Here is a 15617-nt window from a genome sequence, read left to right on the forward strand (position 1 = left end):
GTTGACCACGCCCACCATAAGCTCGTCCCACCCACATCCATCACGCCCATCTGAGGATTTCCTATGATCCGCTCATCCAGTGATAAACCCCACCGGGTTCTCAGTCCTCCTCCACGCACAGCTGGTACCAGCCGTAACTCTAGGATCGCCATTCTTGCTCAGAATCAACTCTGCCCAGAACAATTTCTGCACCTGTTTTTACTCACATCAGGCCTAAGAGCCATCATTCCTAAATCCTAGCTGTCTTCTGCCCAAATCCTCATTCTAATTATGTTCCCTCTTCCTTCTTTCCAGCCCTGTCCAACTATCCTCTCAAATTGTTCTTCGTATTCCTGCCTCAGTGGCTTCTTAGAAAACAGGCAGAACAAGAGTTGCTGACTAAAATAGCTACTTAAGTATTTAAGTATTCATTTACTTAACATGCCATTATAGTTCGTAGATGTATAGTATAATTCTGTAATTCTAATTCTTCCTCTAGTAATTCTAATTCTTTTATTCTAATTCTTCCTCTAACACTAATGCTAATACTTAGCCTACCCTCACCCCTGCAGAGTTGTTAGATTTAAATAGACTAGGTAAAAAGCGTTTAGAAAGCTGCAAAAGACTATACAAGCATTATTCTAACAAATTATTATCATTGATAAGAGTAAGTTCCTCTGAATGTGTCTTCAAATAACATTGGTGAGTGTAGAATGATGAGGATCAGGACAGATTACCCCAAAATATGGCACCTTGGCACATTGAATATTTAAAGCTGTAGGAATGTGAGAACAAAAGCAGGAAAGTCACCCCTCCTCCCTGAAACAGGTCATAAATACTTCATGTGAGAAGTACCATCCCTACACTTAAAGAGCATCCTTATCTCCCAAGAACAAACAGCCTTGCTAGGGCTCCTCCAATTTACTATAGTTACCTCACATTACTGGACATAATCATATTCCTCCACAACTGCCCAAACTTCATCAAAACTAGCATAACCCCATCTGGTGTAGCTCAAGTTGGTTGGAGCAACGTCATGTAAACCAGAAAGGTTGCAGATTCCATTTCCAGTCACAGCACGTGTCTTAAGTTGCAGATTAGGTCCTGGTTGGGGCATGTACGATCCATGTTTCTCATATCGCTCTTTCTCTCCCTTTTTCCCTGCCTTCCCCTCTTTTTAAAAATAAAAAAATATGTCTTCAGGAAAGAACTTAAAAAAAAACCTAGCATAAAAATACTCAAGTCTGTTTCTTAGGGTCTTCATTTCTTTATGAAGGCTCCTGTGTCATGTATTGATTAATTAATTTCAGTCACATGTAAAACAAATAAATTTGTAGGCTTTTCTCCTGTTCATCTGTCTCTATCAGTTTAATTTTCAAACCCACCCAAGGACTCTGTAAGTGTTGAGGAAAACTTTTTCTCCTCCTATAAGAGAAAGCATTCAAATAAAAAACAATGAAAGCCATTGGCTAGAAAAGAACACAAACTAGTATCCTTAAATATTAACACTACACACTAAAGTACATTCATGAAATGGCCTAAGTTAACCTCACCAGTAATGAGACAAACATGTTCCCTGATACTGTACTGAAACATATCAGTATTGTTTTTTTTGTCAAAAATGTATATGTGGGGAAGAAACTTTCTTCTACCCTCAAGGTTCTATCAACTGGTCTAATCAAATAAACATGGGTCAAATGAACAAGAGAAAAGTAACCAAATTTAATACATTCATATTTATGGGGACCCACATACACACAAGAGTCAGAGACCCCCACACGCATGAGATTCAAAAACAATACGGGAAACTGGGTATACAAGACATTCTGAGGTAGCAATGAGGTAAGGTGCTTTGGGGGCTTTCCAAGGGACATTGCTATATTTAATAATTAGTAGTTTCCCTTTAACTATAGATAGGTCAAATGTTATCTCTGATAACCTCATATTGTGGGCAAAACCCCCAATTCAAGTTTTTCTAGGTAGTTCAGGGGCAGAAGTTTCTCAAGCCCATAGCTTAAATATTGCCTTTAGTCAAAAGCAAACAAACAAAAAAGAACCCACATACCATAAAGGTAGATGTTGGAGTGGCTCTTTCTGCACCCCCACAGTTCACCTCTGAAATTTCTCTGAAAATTTCACATTCCAGAAGCTGGGTTGATAGACTGTTCTGAAACCAGTCTGTCTCGAGAAAGGTTTAGTTCAATTAGTTATCTCATTTTAGAAGGCAGTAATTCTGGTGGGCTCCTAAAATTAAGCCTATGGTATAATTATTTGATAAAAAGCATCCTTATGGAAACAAGAAAAACAAAGGTTAATGATTGGAACACACTATAATGTTTCTCAGTTCTGAAAGCAGGCAGTTGAAAAAATTTCTACATGTGTGTCTGGAATCATCTTCAAATTGAGGGGGTAGGCAGTTGCAGTCTGATAGATTCTCCTGGTCTGCAGTTTAAATGTCTCTGTTGATCTTTCTACAAGAGACATAAAGATTACATACATGAACTGTTGTGGCAATTTCTCTGAAATCTACTTTTGCTGTGGCCTTGGGAAAAGGGTAGTTTAAGTTCTCAATGATTTCAAGTCAAAGGATGAAAGAAAAATTAGAGATGGTTTGGAAAGTGACAGGCAGATGTTGGAGGGAAGTAGAAAAATTAAAGACCCAGTCCAGTTTACCAGAAGAAAACAAAAAATTCAAAAGATAATTAACAGCACCAGAGTGTAATATCCCTAAAGTATATTACAGTTTCTATTGAAGCATAATTTTTACCTGTAAAATCACCTTTACCAAAGATAGCCAAATTAACTCATTTATTTGCAAAATAAGTTATTTCAATAAACTTTAAAATATAAACTGATTTATATAAGCCCAGCAAGAATAGTAAAAAAATATTTCTATAAATTATAAAATGTGTTTATGAACTAACCTAGAATACTGGTGCACTAGTTCACAATTCCTTGCTCCTTAGTTTTTACTAGAAATTAGAATTTTTAAAGGTTAATTATTCCACATAGGCTCTTTTAAATCAGCTTCACTAGAATGTTTCTTAAGGAATCTCAGGTTGAACTTTAAAAACCCTCTCAAGGCCAGAAAAGCCACAAGAAGAACTTGCCATCAGATATTGCCTGTATCTATAGATTTGGGTGAGTTCCTCTCTTCTCAAGCTCCCCAAAATATCCTGAGGTTTCTGCACTTGGCAAGAAGTGACATTCTTTACTCACCTGGTAATGCTGTTAGGAATACATAAGCAAGATACTAAGCCAATGTTTCCAAGGGTTTTTATTGATTTCCATCAGTCAATTTTAAAGCTGTCTGGTCATATCTGACTCTATGCATGTCTCACTCAATTATGACATTCCAGTACAATCCCTGAAATACAACTAGTTTCCAACTGTCTTCTGTTCTACGAACAAATTCTTACTGAACTTATGCAAATAATATTGACATGAAAATCAGAACTCTCACTGCAAGTTTCCAAATTATGGAGGAATCAAGTAGGGAGAAAAAGACAACTTTTTCAATTTTGTCTACAAAAGCTTAGTTTACCAAGTTGCTCTAATTCATAGCTAGCTTTAGAAAAAAAAAATTCTTATACCTTGAAAAAAAACCAGCAATGTTTCAAACAGAAAGTCGTAATAATTGTAATCATTTTCATTAGTCCATTCAGCCCCATGTAATTAAAATTTCTGTTTAAATCCAGTTTTTCATTCATTCTCTCGAGTTTGCCTGATAATAACCAAGGGTGATAGGGGTCAGTGATAATTCCAAGTTTTTAAGTCTGCATCAAAGCTCATATGATTTGCTCAGAGATGACAGAAGGCATACCCCAAGTGGGAAACACATTTTCTAACGGTGTGTTTGACACTGTGAGGATATCAGCCTTCAAACAGGGAAAGGCTTTAACTCGTCCTGGAAACATATACCAGGGACATCTTGATAACCCTTATGAAATAGCAGTTGAATAAAGTCCAGCTTAAAAGTACCACGGTGATGAAGGAATGCAAAAAGAAAAAAAGAAAAGAAAACAGGGTTTGCCAGGAGCCTGAAAGAACCAAGTGGTCACCTTGGGTTTCCCGTAGCCCTGACTATTAATTCAATTTACAGCCATTGTTTACCTTTACAATATACACTGGAAGATTAACACCACTTATTTTATAATGCTTCCCATGCAATTTAACATTCCAAATAAGTCTAGTTAGTTTTAAACATTTTTTGTAAAGAGAGAAAACAAATCTTTTGAAGTGTTCCAGGGGCCCAGATTTGGGCATTTGACTAAATAGGATTTTAAGTCATTTAATTCAATACTTAATTATCCATTTAACCAAAGTGACAATAAAAATTTTCAAAGACAAAAACAGAAATTTACATAACTGTTAGCAAAACTTAGTTCTTACCATTGAGGGAATCCAGTTTTCTTAAGTAATCAAGGACATCATTAAAACCCAGCATAAGCCTTGGCCAGGTGGCTCAGTTGATTGGAGCTTTGTCCCATACACCAAAGGTTATGGGTTTGAGTCTCAATTAGGGCACATACATAGGTTTTGGGTTTGATCCCCAGTCAGGGTATGTACAGGAGGCAGCAGATTGATGTTTCTCTCTCACATCAAGCTTTTTCTCTCTCCTTCTCCCCTCTACTCCCCCATATATATATATATATACCCTAATGTGAGGATTGAGAAAAAAAGATAATATAAAACACAGAAAATTATTTTGATAAAATAACTTTTGCTTTCCAGGCAGAAAACAATGTCAAAATATCAGTAGCAAATGAATATTCTAAGAAAATTGTTCTTTTTAGCAGAGAAAATAAAATTGTAATTCTACATCAGCTTACTTTTGATATTTAAACTCACATAAATTCATTTCAATCTCATTCAGCTTCACTACTCAGATAAACTTTCCTTCCTCAAGATTCATTTTTCAGCCCTGGCTGTTATGGTTCAGTGGACTGAGTGCCAGGCTGCGAACCAAAGGGCCACCAATTCAATTCCTAGTCAGGGCACATGCTTGGGTTGTAGGGCAGATACCCAGTTGGGGGCATGTGAGAGGTAACCACACACTGATGTCTCTCTCCCTCTTTCTCCCTCCCTTCTCCTCTCTCTAAAAATAAATAAATAAATATTTTTTAAAATGATAAAACCTAAAAAATATATAAATAAAAAATAAAAGATTCACTTTTCATAAACTTTCTTCAACTTTCAGTATCTCTAGCCATTCAGAAATAATCAGGACAGCCCTGGCTAATGTGGTACAGCAGACTAAGTGCCAGCCTGTGAACCAAAGGGTCACTGGTTCAATTCCCAGTCAGGGCACATGCCTGGATTGCAGGCCAGGCCCCCTGTAGCAGGTGCTTGAGAGGCAACCACACACTGATGTTTCTCTCATTCTCTGCCTCCCTTCCCTGCTTTCTAAAAATAAATAAATAAAATCTAAAAACAAAAGAGAGTCAGGATAAAATTACTTTCTTTCTCTTAATAAAAACACATTTCTATATGGAAATATAGAAATTTTTACCTTTCCTTTCCATATCTTTCCTTATACCTTTTTTTAAGCCAAATATATCCTATTTTTCTGGCATACTAGTGGCTTTCTATATTGTACCTTTAATTACACGTATTAGAATTCTTAACCTTTAAAAATCCTAATTTCTAGTAAAAACTAAGGAGCGAGGAATTGTAAACTATTACACCAGTATTCTTTTAAATTAATAAATTTATAAACACATTTTATAATTTATAGAAATATCTATTTTTTCACAACACAAAATTGTTTAATGTGGCACAAAACACGTTTTCTAATACACTCAAATATCTTTATTTCCTCTATAAAAAGCAAAAAGTAATTGCTTCTTGGCCTTTTGGCTAAGATCAAGTATAGAAGCAAAAAAGTAGGTATATCTATGTTCAGTAATTGATACAGTAGCTTATTTGAAAATTGTCTAGATATTCAATGAATGTCCATCATTTAATTTAGCTAGCAAGAGTTTAAAGTTCCAAGCTACCAAATTACCATAATTGGGAAACCATTTTTAAGTACAAGTATGTCAACCTAAGAATGTGCAAACTTATAGAAAATTATGAGCTTTTTTTTGAGGCAGAGGAGGCAGGGTCAGTGAGTAGCTAGTTGCATTCCAGTTCCTGGTCTCAGGCCCTCCTAAAACTGCAACATAATCTGCTTTAATTCTGAATTGTACATATACATTTTTGACAACCACCAAGTTGATTTAAGCTCACTTATGTGAATTTGTTACTCACAACCAAAAGAGACTAGTAAAGAGTACCAGTGTAGCACTTAGGTCAGAAACCATGTTGTCCCAACTTAATATTCCCTGTGTCTAGAATATTGGTAGTCACAGTTGGGATTTAATCCACACCCGTTGTGGTCCTAAAGACCAAGTAGATTTAAATCATAATGTACTTACCAAGCATCCAATAGTATCCAAAGGGCTGCTAAAAATCCCAAACTAAACATGGATATTTGTTCAATCTAACCTTAAATGGACCACTCATAGCCATGACTGACAGCAACATAAAGAAATACAACATTCAGGAACTAGTTTCAGAAAGCAAGCTCACAGACAGACAGTCAATGTAAAATTTCACTTCAACCTTTCACTCATGTAAGTATAGAGGAACATTTCTTGAATATACAAGTTTACTTTGCCTCAAGGAAATATTTATTGCATATTATTAATGATGATATTTATGGCAAAATTAAATTAAATGTATACACTTTCCACAAACACGAAATGGAAATCAAGGCATCTATCAAATTTATAATCTGAACCAAAGTCCTGGTTTCCAGAATTCAGCAATCATGATTCTGGTCCGCGGCCACCAGTCCATGATTTCCAATAGTTGAGGATCTTCTCAGTAATTGGAACAAAATCTTCTTTATATGTGACGATTGTTTCCACATAAAATCCTTTTGGGGGTTCAGTTATTTCTTCCTTTTGCTCTAATTCACCACCTTTAAAAAACACAAAAAAAACCTGAAGTATTAACTTTTAACTTAGGGAGTAGTCATTAAAATCATGTAGTAAAGTCTTGGAAATAAAATAAACTAAGGTTAAGAATTACTTGGCTCAGGGAATTCATTTGTTGAGACCTATTTTGTTCTACTTAAACACCTGAATTATTAACTTCTAACTTAGAATAGCAGCCATGTAAATTATTAGTAAAGTCTTGTAAAAAAAAAAAACTAAAGAATTACTCCCACCCCCATCACCTTCCTGACAACATTTCCTTTGTGTAAAAAAGAAAAATAAATAAAATGTGACCACTATAGACACTGAAATGTATTTACGCTGGATACTGGAAACGTGTACTTTCAGGCCATTTATAAGTGTCACCACCAAATGTAATCCTCTGCACAGCTTCCACTTAACCGCCTTACTGAGATATATTTAACAACATACAACTACTCATTTTAAATGTAAGATTGAGTATCTTTTTCTATATTCAAATCTAGGCAACCAGCACAACAATCAATTTTTACATTTTCATCCACAAAAAAAAACCAAAAAACCCATACGTACTCTTCCCTGTCAATCCCCATCACTCCTCCCATTAAGCCCCAGGCAACCACAAATCTACAAGTAGCTGTTATTTCCAAGCACATTTTGGAAAACTAACGGATTTCCTTTCCGCCCAATAAATGGGAAGGTTTTAATATTCCTTAGCTGGCATAAGTGCTGAAATTGCTCGCCAAATGAGAGGAGGGCTAATGTTACAGTAACACCACCGTCCAGTGTCTGAAAATTGCAACTCAAACGTCACACTGATTCTTCAAATTCTTAGTATAACGTACGTCCTCGTTCAAAACAAACAAACAAACAAGACTTCGGTAAGAGGATTTAAAATGTACTTCCTGCCAGATATCCTTACAACAAACGGCTCTACGAAACCGTCCCCAACCAAGATCTGCCGAGTACTAGGACTGCCGCAACAGCGAGGCCGCTCCTATGACCCCTAGGTACGGCTCCGTGTCTAGAGGAAGGTCAAGCCGGAGACCCGTACCTAAAGGCTTGCTCTTTTTCCGACCGAAGAAAATCAAGGAGCCCAACGTGGTCCAGGCACCCAATGCGTAGACCACAGACATTCGCCGGTACCAAGCAGAGGCCTGCTCAGCACGCATCGCGCAACTGGAGGAAACTGCGATTCCCGGAGACTCGGCGTAGGCGGGACTTCCGTCCAACACGTAGCAACCGCGTCGACTGCCTCCAAGCGAAAGCTGGCCCCATCCCTTCCTGGGGCGTGTATTTCGGCAGTGGTGTCCGGGATTGGATTCAGGTGAAGCTTTGCCTCGGTTTTGGTGCTTTACAGCGTGCTTTGCATGCCAAAACACCTACCAAATGACAATTTCTCTGAGTAAACTTCTCACTTGTAAAATTGTTTTGCCTCAATAGGCTACAGATGGTATTTGTAAAGGTTAATTCCATTTCTCCTCCAGTCTAATTTGCCATGATATCACCCGTCTCACCCCGCAAACTCATCTTCACCATTTTTCTTTTCTGGAGCCCGTTCCTCCACGGCAAGGCTATCTCTCCACTACGTTATGGGTCCCATTCTTTATTCTTTCCTCGGGGTCCTTTCACATCAATTACACCGTGATTCTCCTTCACCTCCCACACTTTGTCATTTTATGGATTTGTACCCTTCATCATACGAATGTACCCATATCACAAAAGTATCTTCGTCTGTGTCCACCTTCTACTTTTTATCTGTACATTTCTTCAAAGAATAATCTACCCCTACTACAATAGACCAAACAACATGATCGCAAAAGTGCTGTGCTTGACAGAGTGGACACTCAATAAATTGCCATAGATAGTAACCACTTTCAGCCATAATCAAATTTGATTTCTAAAGCATTTGACCCCACTGACCCCACCTGCTCCTTTTATGGCTTCAAAAACATCTTTTGTACCTCTGAATCCTTCAGGGCTCTTTCTACTTCTGCCTATCCTCTAGAAATTGGTGTTTTGCCACACACAAAAATTGACTCTGAGTGGATCATATAGGCTGAAATTAAAACTACAAATCTGGAAAGAAAAGAGAAAAATCTTTGCCAATGTAGGATAAGCAAAGATTTCTTATGTTTCTAAGCACAAAACAAGAATTGAGAAATCGGATATTTTCAAAATTAAAATTTTTGCTTTTCAAAAGTCAAAATTAAGAAGATAAAACAACCAATAAAATATTGAAAATACAGTGTTGACAAAGAATTTGTATCCACAATATATAAGAACCCTTACAACTCAGATATAAAGACAACCTAACAAAAATAATAATAAAAAGTAAAAAACTGAAGACAGCCCAGGTAAAAAAAAAAGTAGGCAGCAAATTTGAACAAATAACTTTACAAGGAATGACATACAAATGGCGAATAATCACAGAGACATCACTGATCATCACAGAAATGTAAATTAAAAGCATAACTAGACATCTTTACACACCTGTTATAACTGAAAATTAGATTGAGAACATCAAGGGTTGTAAGGATTTGGAGCAATCAGAACTCTTAGTAGTGAAAGAACATAAAACACCACAACCTCTTTGCAATACTGGCAGTTTCTTAGAATTAAACTATACCTGCCATACAACTTGGACATTCATTCCTCTTTTCCCCAAAGAAATTATAACAGTACATCCACACAAACACATGTATATGGATGTCCACAGAGCTTTATTCATAGAGACAAAAAATGAGAACCCAAATGTCCATCAAACAGTGAATGGATAAATGAAATGTGCTATACTATTCAGCAATAAAAAGGAACTACTGATACATGCAACTACATGGATGAATCTCAAATGGATTGTGCCATGTGAAAGCCAGGCACATCAGAAACCAGACATAAAATTCTAGAAGCAAATTAATCTGTACTGTGACAAAGTTGGCCAGTAGTTTACTAGGGCTGAATGTGCAGAAAGCAAGGAATAAAAGTGGAGCTTAAGAAAACATGGGGACAATGGAGATGTTCATGTATGTTAATGTTGGTGTTTTCATTTGTGTACACAACCTTGTCAAAACTTATTGGATTGTGCCTTTTAAATAGGTAAAGTTTATTGTATATAAATTGTACCTCAATAAAGTTAAAAACAAAACAGAAAAGTCAGTATTCTCTTCCAAGCTTCCTTCTTTGCTCTTCCCGAGCAACTTTACTCAAGTTATTTACTTTATATATTAATGACTCTCAAATCTACTCAATTCTTCTGAAAGCAAATCTATATTAGTTACTTCAACCTGCTGGGCATTTTCACTGACATATCCCACGAGCTCCTTAAAATAACAATGTCCAGGATTAAATTTATCAATGCCATTCTCCCCCAAAAGGAATGAAACCTATCTTTTTCCGTAATTCTCAGAAAGATCACATAAGCAAGAAACCTTGACTCAACGTTTTACCTAACATCCCACCTATAACCTGTCTAAACACACACCTCTGTTCAGACCTCACTTGGATTCCAGCCTCCTCCCACCTATTCTATCATTCTGCTAGAATTTCTAAAGTCTGTAATTGATCATTTGACACCCTAAGGTAAATCAGCTTTGTCTATAAGATGGAATTCAGAGTTCTTATTAGGCACACAGGCTCCATGTTCCTTTCTTGGGATGCCTGTTATCCACAGAACACCAACCTCTACTTCCACATTCTATTTTGATATAGTAATTTTCTATATTAGGTCACCCTGAGGCACTTCCTCTTCCTCCAGCACCACAATTCATTTTCACTGGAGAGAACAACCAAGTGAGCTGAGTCTATCATATTCTTGTTAATTTGAAACAGAAAGGCCTGAGGACTGTTTCAGTCTTTATTTGTATACATAGTTCTATGTATTCCCCTACATAATGTAACTCATTCTAAAATTATATCCAAAAATTTTTTTAAAGTATTCTATGGAAAAGCTACAGAAAATAAGCCTTTGGTATTCAAATATAACTGCTTAATATATTACGAAAGGACACCCTTTCAAAAATGCAGCCCTGGCTGGTGTGGCTCAGTGGATTGAGTGCTGGTCTTAGAACCAAAGGTTCATCAGTTCGATTCCCTGCACATGCCTGGGGGGCATGCAAGAGACAACCACACATTGATGTTTCTCTCCCTCCTTTCCCCTCCTCTCTAAAAATAAATACATAAAATCTTTTTTTAAAATATTTTATTTATTTATCTTTAGAGGGAAAGGGAAGGAGGAAGAGAAACATCAATGTATGGTTGCTTCTTGTGCATTCCCTGATGGGAACTGGCCCCTGCTGGGAACTGGCCCCTAACCCAGACACGTGCCCTGACTGGGAATTGGACCGTGATCCTCTGGTTCGCAGGCCCGAGCTCAACCCACTGAACTACACCAGCCAGGGCCCATAAAATCTTTTTTAAAAATAAAGAATGCAAAGCAGAGGCGAATAGACAGTACATTAAAAATTCCAGAGAAAGCATCAGAATCAATTTAGATGGCCCAACAGCTAATTAATATTTCCCACCTTTACTTTTTTACATAGCACCTATTATAATAAATTATATAATTCACTTCTACTTTTTTATAGCAGGTCTTCCCTTACTTGAATGTAAATTCCAAGAGGACAGGAATGTTTGTCTCATTGGCTACCTTCCCAGTGCCTAGACTACTCCTTACAGAGCAAATGTTTAACAACTACTTGTTAAATGAATGAAATAGTTGCTCCAAAATTCTGAAAGAGAAATTTATTTGGGGTTTAGAATTTTACATTCAACAAAGCCATGAATTATAAAGAGAAAATAGATTCAGTGGATTATCCACCATGTACTGATACTTTTTTTTTGTTTTAGGAAAAGTCATGTAAAATCGAAAAATGTCTAAGGGAAAAGAAAGAACAGAACTAACCCACAAGTCCAAACAAAACAAACAAACAAAAAATTCCTGGATGACAACTGTCACAAATGGTCTGTGTTTAAATGGAACATCAGTAACCTCTAAAGAATACTCCATTCAGTAGAACAAGAAGCTGGAAATCCTTAAATAGAGAACAAAACCTTCTCTAAAAAAAAGAAAAGAAAAGAAACTCTAGGGAAAACAACTAATACAAGTCATAATCCAAAAAGGAAGCAAACCAACCTGTAGAGTATGGACTTTTAAGAAAAGTGATTTTGTCATTAAGAATGTTGTCCTTCAAGTGGTATGGGGATGGGGACACCAAACCCCTGGAGAGAAATGTAATACTACCTGACTGGGACATGAATGATATTTACATTATGACCATTGTGTAGATAATCTTTATTAGGTATCAACTTCCAGAATCATCTTTGAGACAAAAGACATAACTATGATTACAGGTTGAAATGTAAATTTTACCAATCTTGTTAATATAAATATAAAGGTATAGCTGATCAAATCTAAATGGTAGAAAGATCTTCAAATCCTCATTCTTAAAAATGGAAATTGAAAGATACTGGCTAAAATTGATACATTAACAACAAAAAGTTTGAAAGATTTAAAAAGGTTACTTCTGAAGAGTAGGGTCTAGGCTTATGGAGTGGAGAAAATTGTTACTTGTTATAAGTTCTATAGGTTAGGGTTTCTTTTTATATTTCTCTCTTTACTATGCATATATTAAACTTTGATTAAAAAGCAGTACCTGTTAAAATTATTTTACTTGTGCCGAAGATAAATGTGTTATCACTCCCTTAGATCCACTTATGCATATCATCCACTCTTAATGTCTACCTAGGTGAGACTGTTTACATGGTACATTACATGTGAGTTATAAACAGCGCTACTTGAGACCAGTCTGCCTCAACGAAGTTTCACACATCTGAAACTTTTCCTTGCTCTGTTAACATTTAGACAGTAAACAAGTATTAAGTTCAGGAAACATCTCTAGGGTGAATCACTTAAAAAACACATACACTCACAGAGACCCCAGGAAATCAAATTTGTATCAGCATTATTTTATCCAGTGCTTTCTTCATTCAAATTTATTTCCTTCCTGACCATTATGGTTTTCATCTAAGCAGGCTACCAAACATATGACCTTTGCTTTTACACAGACTGCAAAGTTAGAATACAAAAAGCATATAAACATGTATTAAGTACCAAAACATTTATGGACTTGTAATTTCATGATGGAAGAGAAGGGGTACATATAGGAAAAACAAATAAGTTATAAAGTTACACACAACACTTCCTTTAATTATTTATTTAAATGCATTACAAAAGTAAAAGGAATGTTATTAAGCCTTTACGAACAATTACAAACACAACTGACACTTTCTTTTTTTTCAATTTCCAGCTAACACACCAGCTTAAGAGGCACTGGAGACAGCCAGTTTCTTCAAATGATCCATGAATACCTGCAAGCTAACATCGTCAGTAAGGATGGGTGCTCCTGATTCCTGAAATGTAATGATAAAGGTTTATTGGCAGGGTATCTTAAAAACTGTTTAGAATTCATGAGTTATTAAGATCTCAGAATATTCATAATTGTCCCCTCTGCTATAAGTACTCCCACCAGTCCCCTCTAGCTAGCCTAGATAACTAGTTCTTTCAACTGAAACATCAATTCCTCACAAAACCCTTCCCTGACCAACTTGAGCTCAAGCCATCCTGACACTGGACAGTTCTGAGTATGCTCTTCTATTTCCCCGCTCCGCAGTTCTGATGACTTATCCTGAGTCTGGGCCCCACCAGGCATAAACTCCTAGAGGACTGCACACCCTGCCACCCACCTTCCCTGTCACTCTGCCACAGCACCTATCCCAATGCTCTTAAATGCTCTGCTTACAATAGAAACTTGATAATGGTATATTCGAAAATGAATCAGTACCCACATGGAACAGATGGATATTTGTACTATCTGAAAATATTTATGATTTATTTAATGTTAAAAGGAAGAACTGAATAGAAACCTCAGTTTCTAGTAAGATCCCAAATTTGTGAAAAGAAAGATATACATGACATATACATTTTAAATCACCTAGCAAGAAGCCAGAAGTGGTTAACTCTAGATTGTAGCACTATAGGTAATTTTAATTTTCTAAAACTTTCTAAAATAAAATTGTACTTCTATTACAATTACAAAAATATAAGCATGATTAAAATTTTATAAAAAGATTTCTTCCAGGAAGATATAGATGTACTTTTTCATATTCTTCTCCCCAGGAAAAACTAAAAACCCTGGACATTTTATATAAAACAAATATAAGAGACTGTGAAAGACAGAGAAGACAGCGGTCAAAATACAGACCCTGGAACCCAAGAAACAACACTTGGGTTGAATTCCCTGGATTTTCTTTTTGCCTCATACACCTCAGACTTGGGGCTGCAGAAGCTGGCAAATGGTCACTGAGTAGAGACAAACAACAACAAAAAAGCCCACTTTCTCTAGCCAAAGGACCAGGGCACTTCAGGAAAGACAGGAAAAATATTAGATGACCACTGTCCTACAACCAAAGGTGACGGGAAAACTGTAGCTCCATCCCATATACCAGCAAAGGCTGAGTGGGAGGCTTAAACTTCTACTCACATGAGGCAATAACAAGAAACCCCAAGAACCCCATGAGGGCAATGTCAGAGAAGGCCAGCTATGGTGCTGGGAATTTCACCCCAATGGTCATTAATAAGTCTCCTTGTCCCCATGGTATCAGTAGAGACCACTGGGGGAGCTTGGATGTCTACCCCAACATGGTAGTAATAGATGTCCCTCCCCCGCCCACTGGTATAGTGTCAGAATAGATCTAGTGGTGACTCAGCACTTTCACCATCACTCAACAGTAATAAGGAAATCTCTACAGCAGGATCAATGGAAAGTAGGTGGGGAGCTGAGGGTATCAATAGGAGCCAATGGAAAACCTCGACTTCGATCTCCACTTGGCAGTAATGAAATAATGTCTCCCTCTGCCCCATCCCTTCCCTTCCAGAGCAGCACAAAAAGCCAGCTGAAACACCAGGTTTAAGCATATCCAGAGTCTCATAACAAATAGGAAAATGTCCATGCTTCAATCAAAAATCACTTGTCAGGCCAAGACCAATTATCTCAAAGTGAATGAAAAAGAGAGTCACCAGATGTTAACACCATGCTGACAACAATGTTAAAATTATCTGACAGAAACTTTAAAGCAGCCGTGATAAAACTGCTTCAATGAACAATTAGGAACACAACTAAAAACAAACAAACAAACAAACAAAAAGCCTCAGCAAAGAAATACAAAGTCTCAAGAAAGGCATGCATGAGAATCAAATGGAAGTTTTAGAATGAAGAAAGACAGCAACAAATAAAAAGCTCAGTGTATAAACTCAATAGCAAAAAGGGAACAGAGAAAATAATCAGTAAAGTGGAGATTAAAAAACCTAACATTCATGTCACTGGAGTCCCAGAGAGAGAGAAAAAAGAGGGCAGGCTGACAAAGTATTTGAAAAATGATAGCTGAAAATATCCAATTTGGGCAAAAGACATAAATACACTGAATCAAGACACTAAAAAAGAGACTTCTGGCCAAGACGGAGGCGTAGGTGGAAACACTGTGCCTCCTTGCACAACAAACTTTAAAGACAATGAAATTTTAGTAACAAAAATGCAGCCAAAACACAGAAAATTGAACTGTACGGAAGTCCGACAACAACAAACCATTCAGCCAGACCGGTAAGAGGGGCAGAGTGAGGCC

At 36.9% G+C, this 15617-nt stretch overlaps 2 protein-coding genes across 3 annotated transcripts in view; both read right to left on the reverse strand.

The window, feature by feature from the left end:
* Positions 1 to 6495: 6495 nt before the first annotated feature.
* SMIM26 (small integral membrane protein 26) lies at positions 6496 to 8174 on the reverse strand. Its single transcript, XM_037057033.1, has 2 exons — positions 7996 to 8174; positions 6496 to 6946 (listed from the first exon to the last, which is right to left on the reverse strand). The coding sequence occupies exons 1-2, from the start codon at positions 8111 to 8113 to the stop codon at positions 6792 to 6794; spliced, it is 273 nt and encodes a 90-aa protein (XP_036912928.1). The 5' UTR covers positions 8114 to 8174; the 3' UTR covers positions 6496 to 6791.
* Positions 8175 to 11669: 3495 nt separating this feature from the next.
* SEC23B (SEC23 homolog B, COPII component) overlaps positions 11670 to 15617 on the reverse strand; it is a 47862-nt gene continuing 43914 nt past the window's right edge. For both annotated transcript variants that reach the window (XM_037057035.1, XM_037057034.1), the window contains exon 20: positions 11670 to 13349. In XM_037057035.1, the coding sequence (XP_036912930.1) occupies positions 13260 to 13349 (90 nt within the window). In that variant the 3' untranslated portion in view covers positions 11670 to 13259. The remainder of the gene's footprint in view (positions 13350 to 15617) is intronic.

This window comes from Sturnira hondurensis, unplaced genomic scaffold (genome assembly GCF_014824575.4).
Source record: "Sturnira hondurensis isolate 20B ecotype Veracruz unplaced genomic scaffold, ASM1482457v3 Scaffold0009244, whole genome shotgun sequence".
In the NCBI taxonomy this organism is placed as follows: domain Eukaryota; kingdom Metazoa; phylum Chordata; class Mammalia; order Chiroptera; family Phyllostomidae; genus Sturnira; species Sturnira hondurensis.

What these genes read in the sequence shown, in the direction of transcription:
- SMIM26 (XM_037057033.1), bottom strand. Translation starts at nt 8,113, where the DNA reads ATGCGTGCTGAGCAGGCCTCTGCTTGGTACCGGCGAATGTCTGTGGTC. An exon ending in GAAAAAGAGCAAGCCTTTAG is followed by an intron (nt 6,947 to 7,995) that starts GTACGGGTCTCC and finishes TGTTTTTTAAAG; the next exon opens with GTGGTGAATTAGAGCAAAAG.